Source organism: Chelonoidis abingdonii, chromosome 3 (assembly GCF_003597395.2).
Source record: "Chelonoidis abingdonii isolate Lonesome George chromosome 3, CheloAbing_2.0, whole genome shotgun sequence".
Taxonomy (NCBI): Eukaryota; Metazoa; Chordata; order Testudines; family Testudinidae; genus Chelonoidis; species Chelonoidis abingdonii.
In genome coordinates, this window is record NC_133771.1 from 126,065,690 (window position 1) to 126,082,648 (window position 16,959).

The 16,959-nt window shown below is 40.2% G+C and overlaps 1 protein-coding gene across 3 annotated transcripts in view; it reads left to right on the plus strand.

Moving 5' to 3' along the window:
- Nucleotides 1-16,959, plus strand: part of IGF2R (insulin like growth factor 2 receptor) — a 100,318-nt gene that overhangs the window by 18,687 nt on the left and 64,672 nt on the right. For all 3 annotated transcript variants that reach the window (XM_032793182.2, XM_075064083.1, XM_075064084.1), the window contains exons 3-11: nucleotides 4,468-4,592; nucleotides 6,809-6,907; nucleotides 7,477-7,603; nucleotides 8,684-8,804; nucleotides 11,209-11,323; nucleotides 14,101-14,263; nucleotides 14,474-14,654; nucleotides 15,961-16,064; nucleotides 16,574-16,738. In XM_032793182.2, the coding sequence (XP_032649073.1) occupies nucleotides 4,468-4,592; nucleotides 6,809-6,907; nucleotides 7,477-7,603; nucleotides 8,684-8,804; nucleotides 11,209-11,323; nucleotides 14,101-14,263; nucleotides 14,474-14,654; nucleotides 15,961-16,064; nucleotides 16,574-16,738 (1,200 nt within the window). The remainder of the gene's footprint in view (nucleotides 1-4,467; nucleotides 4,593-6,808; nucleotides 6,908-7,476; nucleotides 7,604-8,683; nucleotides 8,805-11,208; nucleotides 11,324-14,100; nucleotides 14,264-14,473; nucleotides 14,655-15,960; nucleotides 16,065-16,573; nucleotides 16,739-16,959) is intronic.

The following is a 16,959-nucleotide window of genomic DNA, read 5'->3' on the forward strand; positions in this document are numbered from 1 at the left end:
CCCAAAAACGTCTGTTAGTCTATAAGGTGCCACAGGATTCTTTGCTGCTTTTACAGATCCAGACTAACACGGCTACCCCTCTAATACATGTCTGCAGATATGAGTAGAGAGAATGACTGACTGGCATAGGTTAGCCTCCAAATCTGTATAGAGTACAACCCTGGCGCTTCAACTCATAAAGAACATGGTAGTCAGTCTTCCACTTTGCATGCTCGGGGTAAGTAATGGCATCTCGGACGTGTTCTCCAAAACCACCTTCAGCACCTCCCGAGTCTCCTCTTAAAGAGACCTGAAATGCGCTTCACGGCATTGGCATCTGCTTTGAGAAAGCTCTCTCCTGGCAACAAAGCCCAATGCTAGCTCTGTCCACATATCTAGTCAAGTGACACCATCATAGGACCTAATCACACCAGCCACGCCATCAGGGGCTCGTTCACCTGCACATCTACCAATGTGATATATGCCATCATGTGCCAGCAATGCCCCTTTGCCACGTACATTGGCCAAACTGGACAGTCTCTACACACAAGAATAAATGGACACAAATCTGACATCAGGAATCATCATAACATTCAAAAATCAGTGGGAGAACACTTCAACCGCTCTAGCCACTCAGTGATAGACTTGAAGGTGGCAATTTTGCAACAAAAAAACTTCAGAAACAGACCCCAAAGAGACTGCTGAACTGGAATTAATATGCAAATTAGATACAATTAACTTAGGTTTAAACAGAGACTGGGAATGGTGGGTCATTGGGTTGGGTCATTACACTAATTGAATCTATTTCCCCATGTTAAAGTCTCCTCACACCTTCTATGGGTCATCTCGATTATCACTTCCAAGGGTTTTTTTTCTCCTGCTGGTGATAGCTCATCTCAATTGATTGGACTCTTACGGTTGGTATGGGTACTTCCACCTTTTCATGTTTTCTGTATGTATAAATATCTTATCTGTGTGTTCCACTCTGTGGATCCGAAGAAGTGAGCTGTAGCCCACGAAAGGTCATGCTGAAATAAATTTGTTAGTCACATGTACTCCTGTTCTCTTCTCAGTGAGGATTAGAATATCTGGGTGTAATTCTGTGCTGCCATGTCCAGCTCATAGTTTTTTTTGAGGAGTGAGTGTGAAAAGGTGCTTTTTCTGACTTCTGTCGCTTTGCACCATTGTATGTGATAGCACAGCATCAGAGCAGTGAAGGAGAAAAAAAACTTAGAAATGGATCTCAACCATTGCTGGCATTCAGCCATGAAAGCTTCTTACTGCATGTGTTGTGTGTGTTTTTTTTTTTTTTGTTTTGTTTTTTTTTCCAAGCACTGAATAAAAATGTGATTTTTATTATGAAGAAAACCGAGCATTCTCAACACAACTTGACCAAGTTTTCATATGCTCTCCAGCACATCTGTAATGTTGCAGAATTGTGTAGAAATTGCACGTCTTAAACAAAACCTGTATATGGTCGTGATAAAAAGGGTGTTGCTGTCCCTGCCTCATTGAATAGCACATGCTGACTCATCCAGACCTGGCATTCTGTCTGAGAACTCAGACTGTATATGCGATATGTCAGCTGAGGAAACTACAGCAGTAGTAATAGAAATGGTTATAAAAGTAGAGTTACTTCTAAATTGGAGTGACACTCATACTGTGTATCCTCTGTGTATCCTGTCACTTTATTTTTATTTGCTTTCCTCTCATATCAACCTTAACTGTGCATTGTAACCCTGCCTCTAGCAGGTTACGGGTGATTAATTGAATGCTTCTGTAGGTTGCTCCTCACCACAGTATGTGGGTTCTCTGAATAGCTTTTAGGGCATTAATTTCCTAAAATTTGTCTCTGTAGTTAAATTAGCATAAACGTTTAGCTCTTCTTGTAATAGAAGTAAGGAAGAGAGGCCCTAAAATAGAGTGAATGTAATGTGTTAGCTGGTAAGTTTCCATTGTGATTCACACACATTACTTTCCATCTGTAAGGTTTGTAACCAACTTAGGTTTCCTCTTCAGAGTTGTGAAGTGGGCTGACTGTACAGCTCACCATAATAGAGCTTGCTGGGATCTGCATCACAAATTCCACCCATTCCAGCTTATCTGCAGGCCTGAACAAAAGAGCAGAGTTTTAGCAAGCCTGGTGGTAATGCCTTCCTGCTGGTACTAAAATTTCATGGAGGGGAGTAGGGGAGAGCATTGGCAGTGAGCGCTGTCTCAAATTCTGATACTTGGGGTGTTCCTGTAGTGTCACGGTTCCCTTTATCAATGTTAACCCTCTTTTCTCTTTCCCCATCTTGTCCAAATCATCTACAAATACTCAGAAGGTTCCCCTTGCTCCCAAAATACATTCCTATTTGGGTGTCCTCACTTAGCTGAGTCGCTTGCCCACAGGTAGGTGTGGAGTAGGGGAAATATGTTAGGGGAAGCCTAGCTAACTTGAACCACAACCAAGTAGCCTGTTTTTAAAGGTATCAAACTACATCTCTGTGAGATGAAAAATCATTGACTGGCATGTGTTCAAACATCACCTGTTTTCCTAGTTCTGACAGGGCCTAGAAGCAGAGGGAAATAGAAATGGAAGAGGAAGTATCATGCTGGCATTTAAAGAGCACTTGCTCCAGTGTTATAAAATTGTGCTGGGCAGGCTTTGTTTCCTAGCTGTACAAAACTATTGTTGGATGGGAGCAGGAGGATATGCAGTCAGTGTAGTAGATGTGGATTTTAGTGTAACATTTTATTCTTTTCTTAAAATTAACAAATATTAAAATAGGTCTGCATCAGGACATTTGTGTGGACTGAAAACTGGCACCAAGATAACTGAAGAGTAATGATAAACAACTATGTAGACAGCTAATGAAGAGGTGTCTAGTGGGGTATGGTGTGGATCTGTGTTGGGTCAGATGTTAATATCATCCTTTTATCTGGAAGAGGAGAGCAGACAACATAGTGAATAAATCTTTCATACTGGGCTGAATTGCAAACAGTACTTTGGTTGGAGAAATAATAATACAAAAGAACTTAGATTAGAAATGTGGACAGAAAATAACAAAATGAGATGCAGCTTGAGGGAGGAAAACTCATGTTAATAGACTCTGTGCAGAAAATAATCCAAGATGTCCACACTCAGTGGATGGGAGAAACTCTGGAGGCTGTAAGGCTGAAAGAGACCTTGAGGTGGACAACTAGTTAGCTAGGATTGCTGTGTGACACTTATGCACTGGCCCTTTTTGCAGCCACTGAGGCATGGTGTAGTGGGAGAGGCCTTTCTATGTGGCTGTGGTGCATCTGCACATGGAGCATCATGTTCAGATTTGAGCACGGCATTGCCATGCTGACGTATCCTGGAGGCTGGTTTAAGAACTGCAAATGTGGTCATGTGGGGCAGAGATTGATATGGGGAATGAGCCAAGCTCTCTTAAGCAGCTGCTTAGGGGGAGAAGAAATGTAAATCTTAAAATATTTGAGGGGTGCAAACATCAAAGGAGGAGAGGAATTATTTATTTATTTATTTATTGGTGGTACAGAAGCATAACTTGAGATGTTAGAGTAAAATTAAGAGGGTGAGTTTCGACTTAATATCAGGAAGTAGCTCCTGAGAGAGAGAGAGAAGACTCTGGAGTAGTCTCCCAAGGGGCATGATGGAAGCTCAGGCACATGAGGTGCTTTTAAAATTAGCATCTTGAGCAAAGCTGCATGGACAGATGGACTGGATCGTTGATAGATTCCACCCTCGCCCCTACCCCCACCCCCACCTTCTTATGGCATGTCCCCATGCACATTCATTATAGGCCTTTGAGCCCAGATCTTCAAAGGTATTGAAGTGCCTAACTCCCAAATACCTTTTGAGGATCTGGGTCTTGGCTGGTAGTGCGGTGTTAAGTTATACTGATGCAGTGCCTAGAGGTCTCAGGTAAGCCATGGCTTCCTTGTGCTAGACGCCTGTACAAACAGAGTAAATAACAGTCCTTTCCTGAAAGAGTCTATGGTCTAAAATGCAAACAAGGGAGAAGGGAGGATACCTAACTAATAAGATGGTTTAGCACTGATTAGCTGTAAGTACAATTCTTGGCCAAACGGTTGTAGGTGTATAACAAAAGAACGCTCCTAATCAAAATGCATACTGCCTTGAAACAGACTGAATACACTGCAGCAATATTGCATTAATAAATACTACTTACGATTGCTCCAGCTGGAAGAACGAGGATGAATTTTAGTTTGAAAAGTGTGAGGGTAAAACTTTCAAAAGTGCCTAAGTTGCTCTTGAAAAAGAGATTTAAGTTTATTAGTCACTTAAGCACTTTTGAAAATTTTTACCCTGGGTCTGTCTTAATGACTTAATTCATTACTTTGCGTTAAAATTGCCATCAAATAGATTTGTTTTGTTGTCTTGCTTAGTACTTAAGCTTAAAAACATATGATGTACCAAATAGTTTGTTTTTTTTTTTTAAAGTACTGTATTATTGCAGCTCTTATCTCCTTGTTTAGGTGACTCATCTTTGAAAAGAAGTTCTAAATCACTTCTTGAGTTCAACACTACAAAACCCTGTTCGCGGCAAGGCGCCCAACATGTTGTGCAAAGCAACATTAACTTCCTTTGTGGGAAGACTCTGGTTAGTCTGCCATTTGTTTCCTTTTGGCCTTTGTGTAAGTAACTTCCAGTGACCTAAGAAGAGCTCTATGTAAGCTCAAAAGCTTCTCTCACCACAGAAAAGAGATTGCCTCGCTCACCTAGTCTAACTCCCATTTAGTCAGCAAGGCTTGTGATTTTTCTAAACTTGCTTTTTGAAGAAATCTGAAATATCTCAGTTTGTGACACTACAGATGTGATTACACCAGTTCTTTGACTCTGCTGTGACAACCCATACTCTCCAGGAATGTGTATTGATGTCAGATAGTGGGACATGAAAGCCGTATGTGGTGGTGATATTAAATGAACAGCTATCTTGAGTCATGTGTTTTGCTAGGTCTAGTCAATGACTTTTTTTTTTCTGGTTCTTTAATGCTTTCAAATGGATTTCAGTATAGTATTTTCACAAATTGTGTAATAAAATAAATTTATAAAAGTCAGCAGTGTGCAGAGCACCTGTAAGCTCTTATTTAAGTGTCAGCTTGAGTAAACTGTGGACTTAAAAATAGATCTAATAGAATAGAATGTGACCAACTTGTATTCTTATGAGCTAATATGTCTTTCAAACCAGTGTTTAGGTTTGTAAAGTCCTTTTATTTTAATGTTGTGTCTTCTGATAATTGCTAGAAATCAGAAATAGTGCATTGGTCAGAAAACAAACCTAGGCCTCTGACTAATCACTCTTTGGGATAGCTTCATGCAAGTTTTTACAACTTTAGTACTAATGTAAAATTCTAGTCTGAAAGGTTTTAGTTTCTGATACTTGGTCTCCAGACTCTCACCTCCCAAACTCGTACTAGCTGAAGCGATCAGAGCTTGGAGTTCTGTAAATACTTGTACCTGGGACCCAAATACTTCAGGAAGTGATGCCGTTGCCAATGATAATGTTATTACACACCTTTTTTGGAAAGCAGGGTAACTTAAATCATTGTGAAGTGCCAGTACATCAAAGTTTTTAAAAGTTTCACACTCCACATGTGACAAATTTGAAGAGAGGGTGCAGACTGAAGCTCAGATCCTTTTGCCCTTTCTACATCAGTTTCCTAGTGACAAGAAAATCTTCTACAAACTGTTTGTAAACTGTAAGAGCCAGTATGGTCAGCTCATGACTTTGCTAGAACTAGTTAGACAGGTCACATGATTAGGACACCGCCAACTCGTCTCCATCTTTAACAAAACTATCTTCTATTGATATTGGCTGGCACAACTTTTTAAAAAACGTTTCTTGACCAGGATGTGCGTATGTACTAGAGTGTGGTGGGGACTAATGTAGGGAGGGCTTAGAGATCTTTTACTACTTCCTTTCTATCCTTCATCTGGAAATGGAAAGCTTGCTCTGCCTGTGATATTCATAGGTAAATAGATTTAGTTTCCACGGCTGTCCAGCCCTGTCTATATGTTAAGCACTCCTTAAAGTACTAGACTGACTTAACAATAAGTTATGGTTATTGCACTGTTAAACTGATTGTGTGTCTGGGCATGAAAAGGTTGAATCTGAACCAGGCCTATCAAAAACTAGTTTTTCCCTTTACAGGAGAGATCCCTTGTTGGTATATGGTTGGAGATGAGATTAGTTTCTTTGGCCTTACTTGGTAATTGGCTTGTGGGATAAATGGCAGGCAAAAAGTACTTACCTATGGACGCTAAGATATGGAGTCTGCATTAAAAATGCCTTGTCTTGCTAAAACATAAATCGTGGGGACCAGAGACCTGCTTTTCACAGTTGCTGAGCACCTGCTGTCCCTACTGACTTCAGCTGAAGTTGTGGGCACTCAGCCTTTCTGAAAATAGAGTCCCTAGTTTTGGCCTGTAAAATGTAGCACAAATTGTACACGTTGAAAATGAGGTGTTACTTTTGAGGGCTCATGCACGCAGTGTGGTATAGGTCATGTCTGAAGGGACAACTAGGGCTTTCCTGGTGTGTGGTTTTTGGCAGTATGCCTCTGTCTGTGCTTTCTAACAGCTTTTCTTAGTAATCACTAAACTTGCCATTCTTTTATTGGGCAGGTCATCGTTTCTGAGTGCTATCCATGCCATTCTTATTGTCAAAAGAGAATTTGGATGATTGTCTCTTTTTAAAAAAAACAAAACACTTCAGTTTTGTTAGTACTGACTTGTTGGACTTTTATTTTTGATTCTTTTATTTTATAGTTATTAACTGAAAGCTAACTATTGATTTCATGATCTTTTTTTAAATAGGGAACCCCAGAACTTGTTACTGCAACGGAATGTGTGCACTATTTCGAATGGAGAACTTTTATTGCTTGCAAGAAAGGCTCATTTAAAGCCAAGAAAGAGGTAATAGTCATAGACCATGCATGCATAAAGTGACATCACCAATTTTCCACTCTTCAGTTAGAAGGAATGGAATAGTAGGTCAGATAGTACTCTTGGTTTTTTATAGTATACCTTCAGTTAGAAAACTATTGTTCAGTCTTAAAATTTAGCAATTTATACTTCACAAAGCGTTGTCAACTTTTTAAAATGAAAATCCTCCTTTCAAAAATTATGAATATCCCATTAGAACAAATTCTTTAATAGCTTTAGTTAACAAAGATGAGAATTTTAAGTAACTCTTCGGCACTTGTGCCTGTGACTTTTACTTTCGGCACCTCTGCACAGCAAAACTACAGTGGAGGGTTTTCACTGTTGCTTGTGCAGTAGCCAACACTAGCAACGTTTTTGCCTTCAGTGGGGAGCCCAGTGATTTTTTTATGGAATTACTTTGACTTCTGGGCAAACGTTTCCACTACTAGATTTTTTTATAAAAATCAGTTGTCTTTGGAAAAAGTATTTCATGTCCTATGATGTGTCTAACTAGTGTGATATGAACTTTACATGGAACTAACTAACGTGTAACTTTCTAGGTACCATGCTACGTTTTTGATGATTTGAAGAAACATGACTTGAATCCACTGATCAAGACTTCAGGAGGCTACTTGGTGGATGATTCGGATGAGGATTCCTTGTATATCAACGTCTGTAGAGATATAGGTCTGAACTTCTGTGTACAGGATATATGTCTAAATTGTATGAATTATAGCAGTACTTACTAATGCCTCTAGTAAAGGCTGTCTGGTTTTATTTCCTGTTAAATCCTGCTTTTAGAAGTTTATAACTCTATTGTTTTAATCCATCTTTGATTTCAAATGTGGCTTTGAAGACAGCTTCCCTAGAGCAGTCTTCCAGAACTGTTGAGCTGTTTAAAGAACAGTGTCATTTTGGATGGCAAAATGGTTGTCTTAAAATAGTACAATCCAATCTGAGGCTCCTATGCTGAGACTGGCAACAAAGGTATCAGTTGTAGTTGGTCTCTTGTTGCTGTTATCTGTCCAGTGGGATTCATGTTTCTTATGCCAGAGTGATAGCTAGCGATTATAGCTCAATGGGAGCTCCAGTTCAGCCAAGCACTTGACTATACTTAACTTTAAACATGAGTAGTCCGACTGAAATGTGCCTAAAGCAGGGGTGAGCAAACTGTCGGTATTACCACATCTGTAGCGTCACGGGCCCCGTGCTGCTCCCGGAAGTGGCAGGCACCACGTCCCTGTAGTTTCCACCCACAAAGAACCACAGCTAGTGTTCTAACCCCAGTTGCTTTGAAGTAACCTATAAAATAGGCTAGGTGAACATACTGTTTAAAATTCCATAATTGGATTTTCTTCACATCTAGAATACTATTCGGTGGTGGAAAGAAAAAGCTATTTGAATGAGAATTGGAAGTTTCTAGCGTCGGAGGGTTTTTTGTTTTAAGTTAGATGACCTCTTTTCAACTAGAAATAGTGGAAGTGTGCATTTTATCTCTTTCATGGCTTCAAATGCTTCAACAATCTTTTTTTGCTAATTTTAGCTTGCCAAAAATAAAATCATTTGAATTCAAACTACACTTTTGAAAACTTTAGTGCGAGACTTTTAAACCCTCCCTCAAACTTAAGAGCTGTAAAGGGATTTAGAAAGAAAGCTGTTTCAGTGTAATGTAACTAAATTGTACCTAATCTAGCCATAGATGATACTTTTTCTTAGCGCTCCAACAAAAACTTAATTTGGGTGATGTATCTGGTGTTCTCTTAACAGGAAGCTCAAGTAGCGAAACCAGAAGTTGCCCTGTGGGTAGTGCTGCATGCTTGTTAAGTGAAGGCCATGCTTTTGATGTTGGCAGTCCTCAAGAACAGCTGAAACTGCGTGACAAAGACAGGTACTTTTGGTGATACTCTTTTTTATGTCTGAAAATCTCATGTATATATTTGTAAGGGCTTCCATTGTGTTTCTGAACTAAACATTGTTCATTTGGCATGCATGCGCGTGCACACCCCCTCCTCCCCACGTTTCATGGTAATGAGTATTGTATATATTTCAATATATTTAATTACCAAAAGAGAGAGAATTGGAAGGTGACATCTTTTTTGTAGACAGGCATGAGGAGACTAGGTTTTTAATCTGTTGTCATTGCCTTAGTTTAAATTTTTAATTTTTTTTTAAAAAACCGCATGGGCACGCTTTACGTTATGAAAAGTTCTGGAGGATGAGGCAACTACCTAGTTTTTAAGAATAAGCTGAAATTATTGGTGTCACTCTCTGGTGGCATTGGACGGGATGCCCCAAACAAAGGACTGAGTTCTAATTCCACTGTTCCAGTGACCTGCTGCATGTCCCTGGGGAAATCATTTGCCCTCTGTCTCACTTTTACTTATAAAGTTTTGTTTTTAAACAGATCTCGTACGGGTATAACAAGGGTTAGAGTTGAATGCTGCCCTTATGCATTTGCGTTAGCTGCCTCTTGGCTTCTGGGTATAGTAGAAGGTATTGGCTGTGACACTAAGTTGTCTAGTGTCTGCGAGCCTGAGACCCCCTTCTCTCCTTGTGTGAGGCTGCCACAGGTGAATCAGTAGAGGCTCTAAACTTCCTTGGTATTCAGTAGAGAAGTCCCAGGAGGCCAAGGGGGCCTCTCAACTTTGGAATTAATTGGGTTGGTTTGAAATGGCCTAATTTTGGTGGTGGGGAGAGTCAGATGAGTGTATAGGTTTTTATTTGGATGGAGTGGTATTGATTTTTTTTTTTTTGTGGCAATACAAGGGTGACATTTTTTGTTTTTGTACACTAGCTTCTTTTATAGCCCCTTTTTTGAGCTTATTCTTCTCTTCTTGCCTATGGGGAGCACTGCTTACCCATCCATTTTTGCAACACTAGCTCCTTGATTGATACCCTGCCAAATGCATGTTGCCAGTGGGACTACAGAGCAAACCAGGTTACTGTGATTGAGACCAGGGGCTGGGACCCAGATTATATGGAAGCCAGTTAAAATAAGTTGGTTGGTGATATTGATTGGCCTTATTGACTAGCTTGAATAAATTTTGTTTTGGCTTTTCTGCACAGGGTGACAATTTGAAAATATTGTTGCCAAAAATATTAACATAGGGCCTCTTAAACTGAGAATTAAGAACGTCTGCCTGTACTAGTACTCCTGTTAACTGGAAAGTTCCTGCCACAAGATTGATAGACAAGAATACTGTTTTCTTTCCTGTATATCTGATTGTAAGCTTGTGCGTGTTACAAGTACAAATATATCCACATAGCTGAAAGAATACGGTGACCTACAAAATATGTATTTTTTTAAAAGCTGGGCTCGTGACCTTTTATGTTTTGTGATATATACAGAATGCCTTAAAGGTGGCTTTCCCTGCTTTTGTTGGAGGACTTGCTGAGTCTTTGGGAGGTGTATTGGCACTTGCACGTTAAATCAAGGACCTGGGAACAGCACTGTTGAATTTTTAGTGAAGGCTTCCTCTCAGTGGTTTGAGCATTGGCCTTCTAAACGCAGGTTGTGAGTTCAATCCTTGAAGGAGCCATTTAGGGATCTGGGGCAAAAATCTGTCTGGGGATTGGTCCTGCTTTGAGCAGGAGGTTGGACTAGATGACCTCCTGAGGTCCCTTCCAACTCGATATTCTATGATTCAAAAGATTATCTAGTTAACATCAATGACTTATCTAAAGACGCACACAATACAGAGTTTTAAACTAACTAAAATTCATTCCTTTCATCTGTTCTAAAACCCATTCTTTTTATCCATTCCCTTTCACTGTCCTGGCACTTGTAATTCGGCACTATTTCCCTAGTTCAGGGGTTGGCAACCTATGGCACACGTGCCAAAGACGGCACGCATGCCATAGGTTGTCGACCCCTGAACTAGGGAAATAGTGCCGAATTACAAGTGCCAGGACAGTGAAATGGAGCCGAATCTTTTAATGGCACACTGCGACCTGCTGGGAAAATGGAGAGTACAATGGGAAGTGTCAAGCTACTTAATTAAGTAGTGCTGTCAACTCTGCCTGTCATAGTTTTGGGACAAGGGTGAAGATTCTTATTGTAACTAAGCAAAAAGGCAGAATCTTCTCTCCCCCTTCAACCCCTCCGTAAGTCCTCTTTTAAAGATAGAATTTAATATTTTTAAAATGTCTCTCCCAGGGTCTCTGGGTAAATTGCAAGTGTCGCACCCTTGGTATTTGCTAGCTAGCTTTCCCATGTAGTACACTTTATATTTATTTTATAGTTGGAATTTTTTTCTGGATTCCCATTTGTTGTTTTTGATTTTTTTTGTTAGGCTTGTACTGAGTTATGAGAAAACATACAGTGAAGAAGAGAAGCCAAATTTCTGTCAAGGTCATAATCCAGCAGTGACTATTACTTTTGTGTGCCCATCAAAGAGAAGAGGAGAGGTAATTGATCATTAATGCAGTCTAAAGTTTATTCGCAGTTAACCTCTCTGCTTCAGCCTCTACTTTACTGAGAGCAGAAACTTAGTATGTGCTTTCCTTTTGGGGTCATGAAGCTTATTTAATGTTTGAGATCCTCAGGTGCAAAGTATTAATACTCACTTCAGTATTACTGGTTGTGTTTTTTAATAGAAGTAAATATTTTCAGAGATAAAACTGTAACTAGGAATACAAATTAGAGTAAAGGTTGGTGAGCTCCCAGCTCTGTGTAGCTTGAAAGCTTGTCTCTCTCACCAACAGAAGTTGGTCCAGTAAAAGATATTACCTCGCCTGCCTTCTCTCTCTGATATCTTGGGAGTAATATGGCTACAATAACACTGCAAAAAAAATCCTAGGAATACAAATGTCTTAAGACTGTCTCTTAAAGAATCTCTTTTTACTTTGGGTGACAACTGCTCTCTTCTGAATTTCAAATTGTAATGAGATTGTTAGACCCTAGCATTGGGGGTGGAAATGGATAGCCCTCGCTGGAGTAGATCATTGTTCCTAGGCAAGAAGTTCTGCTTGCTAATAAGCGCTGTTCTCCAGCCTGATTTGTTTGACATGCTTCAAGTCTTTGTTCTGTGTAATTTGGTTCCATTTAAATCTGACCATTTGTCTTATTTCTGCTATTGCACCATGCCTTTAATCCACAAGTATTATGTGCTTTCTTTAAATGATCTCTGATTAGTTTTTAAAGCAGAATCATCCTTGTGCATTAGATGTCCTATCTGGCATAATCAAATGTTATGCAAGAGCTGAGAACTTTAACATCTAGCAACATCCATTTGTTCCAGCTCACATAAGGGCATGTGATCAGGGCCGGTGCAAGGATGTTTCACGCCCTAGGCAAAACTTCCACCTTGTACCCCCTCCCAGAGGCACCCCTCTTGCGACAGCTCCTGAGGCACCCCCCCTCCCCAACTCACCCCTCCTCCGAGCATGAGCACCCTGAGCACGCCATGGCTGCTTCACTTCTCCCGCCTCCCAGGCTTGTGGCACCAATCAGCTTAGGCACCGCAAGCCTGGGAGGCAGGAGAAGTGAAGCAGCCACAGCGTGCTTGGGGAGGAGGAGGCAGGGCAGGGGTGAGCTGGGGCAGGGAGTTCCCCTGCATGCTGCCCCCCGCCCCTTTACTTGCTGTAGGCGGCCCTCCCCGTGCTCACCTGCTCCAGGTCCCTCCATCTAAATGCCAGAGGTGACTGGGGCGGCTGAAGATCTGGCCGCCATTGTCACTGCCGAAGAAAATGGCACCTCCCCAGTGCCCTAGGCAATTGCCTAGGTCGCCTAAATGGTTGCACCGGCCCTGCATGTGATCTTGGCAGCAAGACACTCTCTTTTAAAACCAGGCTGAAATTAACATTGCTGACACTTTCTCTGCATAACCTGTCACATTTACATGTTTTGGACTGACCCTATTGTCCCTTTCCTGACCTAGATGGCTGTCTATGCTTCAGCCAGATCACTCTTTAAAACTGATTTGAATAAAGATTTTTTTTCCCTATTCATTTTAAAATTCTCTGCATTTACGTAGCAGCCATGATGCAGGCAGACTTACTAATTCCACCTTTGCCTTCCCAATCTTCCCATGCCTGACCAGTGTGTTTGTACACTTAAATCTTAATTGGGAAGCAAAAATATTAAATGCAGACTTTTGTAAGAAATTTTCGTTCATGCTTTCTTTCCACTAAAACACATTCAGAATTTAACCACATTTTCCTTCTGATTATTGAATTAACTTCATCAGGAGATGCTGATATTCTGATACAGCAAATAGGTTTCTCACAAGTTTTAACGAGAGGGCAAGTTGTGGGAGGGAGGCAAGAGGAGAGAACTCTGTAGTAAAAATCATTTACCAAAGTACTTTTGGTGGGAGGAGAGAGGGTGAATGCTGTGTAACTCAGTGTCTTATTCAGAGTAGTGTCCCCAGTCTTTTTTTCTTTTGAACTCTTATCTCCTGTTAACAAGTAGAGAGTGGTCTGAGCATATGATTTGCAATTATAATCCTGGCTCTGATACAATCTCATGTTGGGCAAGCCATAGTCTATCAGTTGGAATTGCTTTACCAGTCTCTCAAGGGTGGTGATTAGTGCTTCTAAAGTGCTTTGAAGAAAACTGTTACAAAGTGTTCTTAAAGCTGTAGAAAGTCTTTTACCAATGTTAGCTGCATTAAGTCAACTCTTAATCGTGATGGTTTATTCACTGATTCTTGTAAATTTGCTGTACTGTTATAACCTTTCAGGAGATTAGTCTTATGCGGTACCTTTATTTTAGACACAAAGATCAACATTTGGAATCTGGTGCCAAGAATCCTCTTTAGGCATCTAAATAAGCAACTAGATCCATATTTACCCTATTGCAAGCACTAGATTTGAAAAAGTTGGTCACTTTTTTGGGTGAAGAACAAAGACACTGGACACAAATTTTATATAGATGAAATATACAAATCAAGATGACGAACTTGTGTAATATGTGGAAGTCTTTATTCTTTAATTTTTTCTTTAGTCTTAATTTTTTTAAAAAGGTTCTCTTAAATTTCCAAAAGCATGGTCTCGCTTTGCTGGAAATGTGACCCTCACCTAAATGGATGAGGGTTGGAATGGTAAGAAGGGGTGTTAAGTATACCCATCTTCCATCTGAGGTTTTTGTGTCAAATCTTTGTTTTTATTCAAACAAACAAACCCCAACAAAACTTTGGTCTTAGTTTTATTTACAACTTCAATCATGTTCATTTCCATATCAGCGCACAGGTCCCAAACTCACTGCCAAACTCAAATGCCGGTATGAAATTGAGTGGGTCACTGAATATGCCTGTCACAGGGATTACTTGGAAAGTAGAAACTGTAGTCTGACCAGTGAACAGCATGATGTCTCCATTGACTTGACACCACTCACTCAACAACCAAGTAAGTTCCTTATTTTTCTTAACAGAGAAGAAAGTGAATTCCATAAACCAAAACTGAAGCTTGGGATAGCATCCTGTATAGAGCGTTTGGGACTGAAATTCGGTGACACAAATGCTTCTAGTCTTTTATTCCAGTACCTGTTCAGGGTTGTTTCTTTTCTTGGAAGAAAAAAGCTGCCATCTTACTCATTTTCTTTTTCTGTTTCCTTAGGCTATGTCACACCGTACGTGGCTAAAGATGAAAAAGAAGAATATTACTATTACTTAAATATTTGTGGGAAAACCAGTGCAGGCAACTGCAGGGATGACACTGAATCTGTTTCATCTTGCCAAGTAAAGGCTCGGGGTCACCAGGAAAAAGTGGCAGGAAAATTTAAGAACCAAACCCTCAGGTTTGTAAAGGCATCTGAACTACACCTTCAGATAGGTCACTGAAAGAGAAAAGGGGTAAACATTTTGATAGAATTTGTTTTGTAAAAGGTACAGAATACAGTAGGAGGATGAATAAATAAAGCAATCTCTAACACATCCATTTGGGTTTTGTGAGCTTAAAAAGCATGGTAATGCTTTGGCAGAGCCGTGCTTGCAAGCACCATGGCAGCCATGAAGCACCAGGGGCACTAACATGGCCCACAAGAGGCGGGAGTACTAAAAAGTACTTCTCTCCTGTTTGATGTCTAGACTTTCTAGCTGCTGCTCTTGAGTTGCCTCGCTGAGTGTTGCTGATAACATTACATCACATCAGAATCCTGTTGGAGCCAGGCTATATAGAGTAATGAACCTGCTAGGGTTTCTTACTCTATTGTATGTTTAACTTGGCAAAAGCATATCTTGTACTTCTGTGATGTACAATTTGCATTGTTTAGAATTGCAAACCCATACAATGAAGCAAGATCTCTACATCAGCATATTCCTTACTGAAGCACCTCTAAGCTAGTCTGGATGCTAGTATTGGCAAAACAGCCGCTTTAGATGTTGTTAGCCTCGTTGTTCAGAACATACCCTCATAGCTTCTTGACTTTTTTTTCTGGGTGGGACACTCTGAGGCATGACTTTCTCTCCATTCAAGAATGGAAATGCAAATTGACTTTTGCACGAAAATATTTTCATACCAGCTAGATTAAAAAGTGAAGCTATGTTCTTCCAATAAACGGAGTATTGGGGACACAGGAGATCCTAAATGAAAACCATGGTCATCTTAGAAAAAATTTAATTTAATAGTAGAAACATCCGAGAAAAACATTCAGATTTTGTTCAGAAAATGTATAAATAATGCAAGATGAAATCCTGTGCCATGTAGATTGATGGAGAGAAAAGTTAGGGCCTGAGCCTCCACTTACGTGCGCTTCCATGTAGTCGTTTATACCTGTGCAAACTGGTTGTAAGACACTACAGATCAGAAAAGTAACTGCACAAAATGGTGAATTGGGCCTTAGTGGGCCTCTTAACTGGGAAGATGTTACAACAGAATTTCTCAATTATGGTTGACAAATCCCAGGGGAAAAAGCAATTAGAATATTCTCGATTTGATGGGAAAACTCAGTTGCTATGCTGAGTAACAGTTTCTTTCCCTGGAAAGAATGAAGCAGTTGTCAGTTGCATGAATTGGACCTCCATTAGGTGGGACAAATAACATGGTCATGCCTGGTGGTAATGTTTTTCAAAGGTTAATTTAACGCATTGGGCTTTTTTTATCAGGTACTCTGATGGGGATCTCACGCTAACATACCCAGATGGAGATGAATGTAGCTCTGGCTTTCAACGAATGACTGTCATAAATTTTGAGTGCAATGAGACTGCAGGTGAGCATATGGATTAGTTAATTTACAGGGCTTTTGTAGCCTTTGTATGTGCTTTTGAACTAGTGGAACTACTCCCTTGTGTCCAGGAGCCAGCTGGTTATGAGCCAGCGTGGTTGTATCTAATTATCTGTTGGTTATGGGTAATTCTCTAGTTTAAGTACTTCAGCATCATAGACTAGCTTCTGTTGAGAATAATTGCACTGTTATTCTTGACTACTATGGTAGATACTAAAGAAATTTTCAAACAGCTAGAGAGCACTTATCTTTGGTTTTAAAGCACTAACTTTATTTTTAATGTTCAGCCACCAAAGGGTCTGTTTCTTTATTGTTGTTGTTTTCATGGTCTGCAGTTAATTCTGTGGCTGATGCTGTAGTACATCTTGCTGCCCTGAAATTACAGCTTTGTAATGTTTCTGCTGTGACATGGATGTCAAAGGCACAAATGCCATTACCAGACTTCCCCTGTACCTCTTAACCTAATTGTCTTCCTGGCTTTCTAATCCTAACAGGTAATGAAGGAAAAGGGGCCCCAGTGTTCACTGGGGAGGTGGACTGCACATATTTCTTTACCTGGGATACTAAATACGCCTGTGTTCAGGAGAAGGAAGATCTCCTTTGCAGAGTAGCTGATAAGAAGAAACGATATGATTTGTCACCTCTGATTCGCAGTTCAGGTACAGCAGCAGAAATAAATGACTGTTTTTCTACAAACTATTTTCAATTTATCGTGAAACCGTGTGCTATTTTCTTAATTGCTACTTCTCCATTGTGAGCCTCTTCTTAGCTTTTTCATAGGTTCTTAATCTTCTCATTTGAGTGTGATATTAGTGTTCAGTTTTCCTTTTTATGAAAAAAATCTCAAAGAATTGAATGCCTTCTAAAAGTGCAGCCTCTC